This window comes from Leptopilina heterotoma, unplaced genomic scaffold, assembly GCF_015476425.1.
Source record: "Leptopilina heterotoma isolate Lh14 unplaced genomic scaffold, ASM1547642v1 Lhet_157, whole genome shotgun sequence".
NCBI classification, from domain to species: domain Eukaryota; kingdom Metazoa; phylum Arthropoda; class Insecta; order Hymenoptera; family Figitidae; genus Leptopilina; species Leptopilina heterotoma.
This window is the reverse complement of record NW_025110871.1, coordinates 895,386-906,665: the sequence shown is the minus strand read 5'-3', so window position 1 is coordinate 906,665 and position 11,280 is coordinate 895,386. Positions and strand designations below refer to the sequence as shown.

At 32.7% G+C, this 11,280-nt stretch overlaps 1 protein-coding gene across 1 annotated transcript in view; it reads right to left on the bottom strand.

Moving 5' to 3' along the window:
- Window positions 1–496: 496 nt before the first annotated feature.
- LOC122498676 (uncharacterized protein DDB_G0271670) overlaps window positions 497–11,280 on the bottom strand; it is a 34,816-nt gene continuing 24,032 nt past the window's right edge. Inside the window, exon 2 of the mRNA XM_043606527.1 lies at window positions 497–3,823. Coding sequence (XP_043462462.1) covers window positions 2,156–3,823 — 1,668 coding nt within the window. The 3' untranslated portion in view covers window positions 497–2,155. The remainder of the gene's footprint in view (window positions 3,824–11,280) is intronic.

Genomic DNA, 11,280 nt, shown 5'->3' with positions numbered 1-11,280 from the left:
GAGCCATTTTAATATATGCGCACGATGAACAGTTTAAAACTATAACGTACAATATTCTTCTTTTTTTTCTGTATAACTAAACAACAGTATCATACTTCGAATCATACACCACAAAAAAAAAATGAGGTTTCTCATTAACTGAGATACATTTATGACGCCGAGCATCTTTTTTAATCTATAGTCTTAAAATTACAACATGATTTTTTTCTATTTAAAAGAAAATTTAAAATTAAAAAAAATTTTTCATTGTTTCAAAAAAGTTATTAAAAATAAAAATGCTGTTTTAAAAAAAAATGTATATTTAAAAAAACATGTATTTAAAAAAAAATTTATAGGCGCATGATATAATTTAACAAGAAGAAAAAAATACAGTAGATGTACATTAAATTAAAATAAATATTACATTTGTAGAATTTTTTTTTCTTTTTATATGCAATAAAGCAAAAAAAAAAAAATAATCACGAGCTGGAAAAAAATTTTTTTTTCTCAATATTTAAAGCTAATTTAGCACGTTATTATATTAATATGATTATTCTTATTATTGTTGAGAAATAAAAAATTAAAAAATTATCAGAAAAAAAATTTGCATTGTCAGAATTCGATGCAGGTAATAATCTTATAATGACGTATGAGGATTTACTGATACATTAGCTAATGACTTGTATATGTGTATATGTTTGTATAATACAATGAGATATATAAAAAAAGTAGTTTAGGAGAATTTTTTTTTACTCTTTATTTCTCCGAGTGTATTATTTTTTTTCCGTATCTATTGAATTATTTATTAGCGATGGTCTGCGATCAATTGAACGGAATATCATAACACTTTGAGTACCCTTGAATTTTTTTTTTTTCCCTATCTCATATATGACAGGTGTAACGAAACGAACGTCAGAATTCAATTTATAATTCGTTTATTCGATTGCTAATTTAGAGCTAAATTTTATATTTAAATGCGAATCACAGAATAAATTTTGGAGTTCATTTTTCATGAGCGTTTGATGGAAAATTTGATTTTATATTTTTAGCACCTTTTTTTTAATAGAAAAAAAAATACATTATTAGTATACTTAGATTCAAAAATTAGAAATAAATAATGGGTTAAAATTTTCTTATAAAATAAAATTTTTTGAATTCTTAATTATTTTCCCCACTCTTTGGTATTTTATCAGTTTTGAGAATTAGCAGATTTTGTATCAAATTAGCACAATTTGCTAGTATTTTTTTTTTGAAAATTTGTTTTTCTTTGACAAAAGAAGTTTATTTTTAAAATTTTTGTTTTGAACTCCCTATTTTTTCTGTGACTGAATTAAAAAAATAGATAGAAACTTATTTGCCTAAATAAAAAATGTGGAAAACGATTCCACTAATACTTACTAGTGACTATTAGTAAATAAAAGACTTTTGGGATAGTCGCAAACGGTGAAAAAGTATACTCGTAATTGTCGAGTAATTTTTTTTCCTGCGCAGATATTTGAATTAAACTATAAGTTGATTTTTCTTTTAATTTAATCGCTTTTTTTCGTAAATATAAGTCGAGCTTAAAAATTAGGAGCAATGAGGCAGTTGAGTTGGCAAGAACAATATAATATTACATTGTATATTAGGAGCAATAACGGAAATCAGTCGTTCGGCCATTTGAATTTAACGCACTAGAAATAATGAGCCGAGTGCATCTAACAAAATTAGAGAAAAATACCAAATTATGCTCAATGTTTCCCGAATATGTAAATTTGTCAGTGTTATTTTATTTTTACACACGAATTGTAATTTCAATATGAAAAGAGGAAAATTAAACAGTATCTTTAATTTTTAATGAATTTTTGTTTTGAATTACCCGCCATTGGAAGTAGTAACAATTGGCGCCGTTGTAGCGCTGCAACGTGTCTTACACACCGCAGACATTACATCTGCCATTTGCAATTTCATTTGCAGAATTTTTCCCTGTTACCCCTTTGTTAAGTGGCACGAACTAAATTGAGCATTTTTTTTTTTTGCAGATGCAAGTGAAAATTCGTCATTCATGTAGTGTAACACTAGACAGGCTAATATTTATAATCTCAAACAACTCACTAAAACAATATTGTTTTTAGGTCCACAAATGTTCGGGAGTAACTAGAAATTGTTTTGATTTAACATCACTTGGGTATTAAATTTAAAGAGCGAGGAATTTCATCAATGCATCGTAAATGAGACGAGGATTAATTGTTCCATCAGCTGTGTAACGAACCCCCCTGAGTGAACCATCATCATGGCTGACGACTCCATATTCACCAACGATAAAACCATCGGGTGTTCTTTCTTCAACTCGATATTTTCGATAATTACGTCCCTCGACAACATAGCCCACCTTGCGACCATCTTCCGGATCAGCCTTATTATTCGTAGCCACAGTGACTGGTTGTGGCCCATGGACATTACCATTGCTACCAACACTGACAGCTTCATCGACCTCATAATTCTGTTCAACCGGTTCCACGGACTGTGAATTAACAGTTGGCTGACCATTTGAGTCGTAAATTTTACTAGGTTCACTGTAGACTTTAGCCGGTTCAGAGTAGACTTTCGCTGGTTCAGAATAAATTCTCGCTGGCTCGGAATAAACCTTCTCTGGTTCGCTATATATCCTTGCTGGTTCACTGTAGACTTTTGATGGTTCTCCATAAATTTTACTAGGTTCACTGTAAACTTTAGCCGGTTCACTGTAGACTTTTGCCGGTTCGCTGTAAATTTTTTCCGGTTCACTGTAACTTTTACCGAGTGTATCAATTGGATCGTTGTGATGACGTCTTTGTGAATTGTTTTCATAAAATGAGCCGTCATAATGCCTACTGACTTTGCGACCCTGATAGTGTGCGCGGGAACCGCCGATAAGTTCAGCGACTTGTTTGGGAGAATAACTATTCTCTTGAGCAATATGATATTCGACTGATATAGAACTACTGCCACTTGTGGCGGAGTCAGTGTCACTGTTTTCCTCTGACGATGATATAGATTTCTCATTAGTTGGATAAGGCTTCGAGGTGATGACACTGGGTTCCTGCCATACCGTCTGTGCAGAACCTTCATCGACTGAAAATTCACTTCTGTTTGATTCGGAGACAATATTCCCGAGATCTTCGGTGACTAATCGTGTGGATGGGGGTGTCACTACCTCAGTGCTTGTACTACTACTACTAATGGAAGATGACGTACTACCTGGCGTAGTGGAACTTGTCGATGGCACTCTTAATTTAACTGAATTTCCACTCTGATGGTGTTCTATCCGTATTTTGTATGGTGTTGCCTCAACACTCGAAGTTACACTCACGCCAATTACTTTTCGATCTAGAATTTTATTATCCCCTTTGCCGATTTTATGGGTTTTGGATATCATTGTTGTGTTCCGGCCATGTTTACCCTCGCGTGCTCTCAATTTGGATGTGATTTCATCAACTGTTGCAAGATCGTCTATCAGGGAGACTAGACTGTGACTGTGATTTAGAGCTTTTTGACTAATCGGATAGTATCTGACGTCGGAGTCACGATAGGGTGATGATGTGGACGCCTTGGGTAGGATGACTGTTGTTCTGGCTGCTGGTGGAGCACGTGAAATACGATAGATGAATGCTTCATTGTGCTTCGATTCGGAACTTATGCTATCAGTATGATGATGTCCAGTACGTCTGAAGTTGCCGCGTCGTCTCTGGACTGGTCGTGGTGCCATTGCTCCGTTTATGAAGACTGAGAGGAATTCCGTTCCGGCAATAACATCATTACTTCGTTTTGCTGGCGATGGCGCCATTATTGTCGGTTTCCAAAACAAGACCGCTTGCATGAGTACCTGAAACAAATGGATGTTATTAATATTACTGGGTTTGATCATTTGTTCATTGTAGACATTTCTTAGGAACTAGACTTAATTTACTTATGAGTCTACATGTTGTTTTTATATTAGAAGTACTCGTATTCGCCTGGTGACCTCTATTGGGTTTTCTGGTCAGAAAAACCTCTCCTGAGTACAACCGGGTTTTTCGCCAGAGGAATTTATTCAGGAAACTTTAATTTGGTAAAAAGATTGTAATGATCTGAGTTTTTGTTGCCAAAGGATTTGCTCGCCGAATAGAGTCCGGGTACTTAGCAGTTAATTCTAATAATTCTGTTATCAAAATAGTATTTATCTGATGATTTGGAGTAGTACAATATATAGTCATTAATGAGGATTTAAACAGACGTCCAGGATCGTAACTGATGCGGAAATCCAGAGTTAGCTTCCTGTTAGTCCGAGAAGTGTCTCGAGACAGGTCCAGAGGCGAACTGAAGGAAAGGGACTGGACTAGTAACCTGAGTAGACAAATGAGTCAGTGTCGGTTCTGCTAAAATAAATTCCCAAATCCCAAGAGTGGTTGGAGTAAGTGCAGTCTATCAAAGGTCAAGTGTCTCCTGTTTCTAGGGACGCCAAAGCAATCCAGAAAGGTATCAGTAAACCCAGTCGCTTAAAGACATTGAGGTGTAGGGTCTACCAAGAACGGAGGTCTAATTAAAATCAGAGGAGATTCCAGCAAAAAGACTTTCACCACAGAGGTCACCAAAACGATGGGAAGCATTAGTGAGTTGCAGTTGGTGGATCGAACAACATTCAAAATCCATGACTTCAACTGTCTTCCTCAGGTAGAAAAGGATGTACGGTCATAATGGACCATCACACACGAAGTTTATAGCCAAAAGGTAGTTCCGCAGATAGAAAAACAAAAAAAGGTTTGGCTTCAAAGTGGGTCGCCCAGAACAAGAGCAGTCCCACTCAACCTGCAAGCAGCATTCAAGTATTGGTAATATTCCTCCAAGGTTTATAGAAATCTTCCACTTCTCTCGTAAAATAAAAGAAAGAAAGTAATTAACACTTCGAATTAGCGATTATACGTTCCCATTTCCCCCTTAGTATTTAATTTCAACATCCCAGAAAAAGCATTCTTATTTTTACATCGAGTCTATTATAATAATATTCAAGAATTACTAAAAAATCCTCAAATTAAAATTCCGACGGTGATGATTGTCAATCGCACAGAACAAAAATGATATTATGATAAAAATTCCAGTAGCAATCGATTCATAACCGGTAGTTAAAATTTATAAAATTGTAAAAAGTAGAAAAAATTATTTATTTGTATAAAACTTTTGAAAAAATACTCGAATATTAGTTAAGGAAACTGGTTTTCCTTGTTAAATTCACTGAATATGAACCTCGTCGTTTTAATTAAACAAAATTATCCGGGTAGACATAATTGACTTGTTTTTATATACACATATACGGGTACATTTTTCGGCATCTTTTATTACAAGAAACAAAAAAAATTATAAACTATAATTCCCATAAATTCCCTTCCTTCATAAAATTCCGATTCCTGATAAATTATACATTTATCTATTAATTTTTGTATTATTCCAACTCTATACAAAGAAGGAACCCAAGGTCATTGCGGGTGAATCTCCCTATAAACGCGATATAAGTCGTTTCTAAAATGTTTCCCAAAGAAATTATAATTTTATTTATTATACACTTTAAAACAATTATTGATAAATATTTCGTTATAATCTTTGCTATGAAATTCCCTTCCGCATCTCTCTCATGAGACTTAAATAATTGTTCATGATACTTAAATATTTATTTTCGAAAAGTTTTACCAAGATAATTGGCTGTTATTTGAAATGGAATTTAAATTCCATTTCAATTATGTGTGAGATTTCAACATTTACTAATATAAATGTCTTTGTATATGTGGGTATTTTTATATGTATTTTAAAGGCAAAAAAGTTTATTCGACACTTAATAAAATTGAGAACGCATCTAGAGAAGAAATAAGGTAAAAGAATTAATTTTTTTACGATAGAGGTAACAACGTGAAATAAAGAAAATTAACCTTTTTTTTTGGTCTCGCTGTTGAGAATGGTTAACAGTTGCGGGGATTGATATTCGCGGACGGCTGATATACGTTGCTTTGTCGCAAGGACGAACGGCGACTTTCACTTATAATAATATCTATGTCCCTTTCCACGGTCAACTGAAAACAGTGATATAGAGATCAATCAAGGGAAATTGAAATTCTATCATATCGGTAGTTGATGATTAATCGAATTAATTATTTGACATTGGTTGTGATTTTTTTAGTAACTTTTTGCCCCAAACAGAAGTACTTTTATAAGTTTTAAAAAATCGATAAACAAAAAGTGGTTTCTTTAGAGAACTAAATCGTAAATATTTCACTCTGGATGCTGATTTTTGGTGAGTAGAATAGAACTATTTTTCTGTTAAAACGGAATGTTACTTTTTCAGTGTATTAACACCGAAAATTTAGCATCGCAAGGATATTTGAGTTAATTTTTTATTTATAGAAACATTCGCATTTATATATTTCATATTTTTTCATACAACCGTGTGTGTCTTATACAATGGAAAAGTATGACCATGAATGTGACACATGCAACCGCACTTTAGTAACGCTACAACCCACTCTTTCACTGTCGACATAACACGTATCATATTCGCACCATTTGGCTAATTGTCTATATAACTCGAAAAATCTTAATTGGATCTAATTATATGCGGTTTTTCCCATTACCGCTTATAATTAACATGAAAAATTACCTACTTAATTGGCAATCGATAAATTGTGACGAAATGATAAAACTGAAATTGATGAGGGAAAGAGTATTTTTGATATACTTCTACCTATCATTACATGTATTAAACATATTTTATTTTTAGTTGAATTATGAAATAAGGGAAAAATTATTTGACGTCAATTTTAAATCATCGAATATCTTGAAATTATTGGTTAGGGTTGAGCAGTCGATGAACTCGTCCCTGACGTTGATCGAAGCGCCACTGTTTTGACTAATTTCCACATTGTCGAAAATCTGACCAAATCTGACGCAGTGTCATTGGTTCGTCACACGAATTTTTCATCATTAAGCAAAAGTGTTATCTTTAGAAAACTAAATCGTAAATAATTATTACAAATCTTTCTCTTCAGATGCAGCTTTTTGGTGAGTTTTTTTTCTTTTTAGAATTATTAATTAAACATTATCTCCCTTCATCGTGTTTTTAATTATTTTTATTCAGTCAACTGGAGTATAAAAATTATGAACCTGGTGGTATTGTAATAAAATTTTTATTTATTATTTTTAACCAATTGTACTTAAGTTCGTATTCTATTTGTCTCCAGTATGTAGTTTAAAATTTCCTCCAAGGCTATAATGCGTGGTACCAAAAATAATTTCTACTTCGCAGTGTGAATTGTTCACAAAAAAAAAGATAGTCGTAAAATTTTAAGTATGTAATAATATGAAGCCGTCATATATCTTTGTTTATCATTATTTGAAATCGCGGTCATAAATTAATATGTCTCCGCGCCACGTAAGATGTTCCGCCTTTCTGGACACACTCTTCACTTGATGATCGATGGCATTATAATTTTGCAAAAAGTCTCTTTTACAAATATATAATACCCACCGCAAAATGCATTAAGCATCGCAAAAGTTATATACCCAAGAGAATATGCGGGCAAATATTCATATATAAATAAAAGGTCATCAAACAAATTTTTTACCAATTTAATAATACCGATATTTCGTCACAAACCTTAAAAAATCTTTTTTATTACATTTAACAGCAATAAAAATATAATTAGAATTTAAATTACATGACTTAGTGTAATTGTTGTTTAAGTGGATCATTACAAAGAACTATAAATATTAAAATGCATCATTAATTGTAAAAAAATTTTTTAATCTATTATACATTTTCTCACGATTTCACATAGTTGAAAATAATTTTCGACTTGTTTTATATACCCTGGAATAAATGAAAATTCATGCGAGGAATTGTTTATAATTATTTTTTGAGAAATATATATAAGTGCTGACAAGCGTCCAAGAATTGAGAGTCATTACGCTCTGGAAAAAATAGTATAGCAAATTAAGAAAGGCAAAATAAAATCAAGACTTGTTGGGGTAAATTATGCTTGGCGGATTTTATGATAAGTACACTATATTCATTAACATTGAAACAGGTGATAGCGCGATAATAATTAGCTCACGCGCCTTTAAGCGTGAATTGATCGTTAAAATAAAGCGGACAGTAGCGTCATAAAATTGTATGAACACAAGTAACTCAGATGCATTATTTTATGTTTTGGAATCTCAAATATTCAAATTTTCTCACTCCTTCATTTATCAATAGTATTGAAAAAATTCGACTTTTATTTTCTTACACGAATGTAGCATCCTTAGAAAACCGAATCGTAAACTTACAATTAGTTACAAAATTATATTTTTCTGTTTGGAAAATATATCAAAGAAATGCTAATAAAAAAAATCGTTCGACGTATTTGAATAATTTATAGAAAAAAAAATTTTTTTTGTAATCTGACTTTTAAAGCAATTGGTGTTCAAGTGTCCTATATATAAATTCTAATCAGACCCAAAGCTACATAATTAATCACGCACATATGAATAAATTCCTCTCTTTAAAAAAAAAAAATTCTTACACACATACTGCAAATGAATACGGATGAAGTCTGGCGCCGACAACAAAAACCTTTTTCCTGATTTTCTTTTTTAGCTACGACCTTATAAATTTCCCCCCGATTAAAAATTGAGACATAAAACGATCAGTTTAACGGCAATATATACATATAGCATTATAAAGCGAAAGGTATGTAATTTATAAGGTTTAAAAACTCGCTGATTCTCTACGCGCGTATATAACACGCAATCTTTCACAAACCGATAATATTAATATTTCTGAGACGTTGTAATTTGCTCTCCTATAGGTCTTCATTATATCTTTCATGATCCTCTCAAAAAATCATTTTACACTTAAAAAAAAAGTGATACCGGTTTTAATTCATTTATATTAGTTTATAAATTCGTTTAGTGTGGGTATTAATAGTTTTTCATTTTTTTTTTCCGGAATATATATGTCCTTGACGTGTTTTTTCAAAAGTGACTTAATTCCTGCCCCCAGGGTGGGAGTATTTTATTATATTTCCTTACTTCTTCATTTAAACGAGAAGGAACAATTTTACTAACCGTATAACGATCACGCTCGTGGATAAATGTTAAATTTTTCATCTCTATAGAGATGTTTCCTTGACGAAAGAATGAGAGGAAAATAATAATAACAAAACTATGTTCTGCAGGTGCGGGGAATAATGAAGGCATGTATGCAAAATAGTTAGGGGGCGTTTTTCATCTTGGGCGTATTCCTCTTTTTTTTGCGGGGGAAAAAATTTTTACGTACCTCGTTTCAAGAGTTGTACTTCCTAGAGTGGTTTTTTCTTTATTTTTTGCGCTCGAGAATGTGAATTGGATGATCAACAAATGTGTCATGCAGGAGTCATTTTAAAATTAGTGTTTCTGGTCTGTTAGAATATTTTTGTTTTCGAGGTTCAAGCAAAACATCTACTGAGCTGGTTATAATCAGATTAGATGTCATGGAGTCTAGACGTCATTAGAAAGTCTGTTTACTTGTTTCCAAGTATATAAATTTCATATTATGTGGATTTGGGATCGATTGGTTGCTCCCCTCAAAGCACCTAATATTGTTTGAAAATTTTTAGAAATTTCCGAAGAAAATTTCTTAAAGCAACGCTCCAAAGTTTGGTAATAATTTTTCCAGCGTCGTTTAAAATGGAGATCATTACTTAAGTAAATATTTGTGTGAAAACATGTCTTCTATTGTTGAAAAGTGTACAAAGTTTGGTAAAGATATTACACGTGCTATTCCTACATTTTTCATCCTTATCATCGACAATTTTCTACTATGCCTAATGGATCGTTCGCTAGATGCTGTAAACCTAGGTCATTGTCTCCTTCAACTAATTCCGAATCTTCAACAAAGTTTGATTCTAATTCAGTAACTAATGTCTCTATTAATGAACTTGCTAATCGAATTGAAAGAAAGAAAAATTTGTTTTCTTTAATTTTCCTGAAGATGAAACAAAATGATTGTTGTACTTTGAAATCTGTTGTTACGACTAAACTGAAAAAATTTATTCAGGCGGATCTTGATAAAAATTGACTAAGATTGTTAATTCCTAAATAACCAGTGGAATAGTTATGGGAGCAACGAGATCCTGTTGAAAAATCTGCCCTGAGGATTTCAATACTCCTAAAAAGTGGAACGCTCTCCGGAAACAGTTTTGGAGTACTTCGGTTGATTGATGGACAGTTACGGTTCAAAGGTTTTGCAGTAGGTGTTTTCATGGACATAAAGGAGACTTTCAATCATAACTCTTCGGAGGTTGTAAAGAAAACCATGAACTCTTTTTGGAATGCCAACAATTGTGGATTATGTCATGTTCTGCCACTAAGGCGTCGTTACAGAAAACGGGTTTGACCTGACAGGAAACCATTAATTCAGAACTTCCTCAAGGAGATTGTTTGTCATTCCTACTTTAAAGTCCGATAGTGGATAAATCGTTCACTATGAGGTACTCCACCTTGCAATTATCAACCTAGAAGACATTAGTTGTGCCAAGAAAGTCTCTTGATATCTTTTTTCAATTCATATCTTTTCCAAGAAAATTTAATGTTTGGTCTAATGTCTAAAAGATTTTGATCTTTTGAACATTAGATCTTTTGACTTTAGACGTCTAGAGGAGGTTTTTAGTCATTTGAAGATCTACAAATGGACTAAATGGACGCCACTAATTTTTCCACATTGTCCAAAATCTGACGAAGTGCCAATGCCGTTGGTTCGACATGCGAACTTTTTCCATCAATAAGCAAAAGTGGTTTCTTTAGAGAACTAAATCGTAAATAATTATTACAAATCTTTCTTCAGATGCAGCTATATGGTGAGTTTTCTTGTTAAATTTTTTTTTCCTAGAATTAGTTGCATGACCCGGTGTTCCTTCCTGATACAGAATACCGACTAACAATTGCCGAACGTTTGACTACGAGGACCCACCGAATCAATAACATCATTGAATTCATAATACAGAACGTTTTTAGAATAATTATTTAACTATCCAAACATAACTTTTGTAAAAATCATCAAAGAAAAAGCTTTCCTGTAAGTTAAGAGGGGAACAACACCTATCAATTTACATTTCAGGGGATTAAGGGGGGGAATTACTCAACTATTTAATCGTCAGCGTCTCTATACAATCATTTCTTTGACACACGAGAATTGCGAGTCAAAGATTTCTTCTATAAGAGCGAGAATGCTCTTATATATACCCTCATACAATCAGTTGTGAAAGAACTGACAAATTTCCAAACAATCGAGAAAAGAAA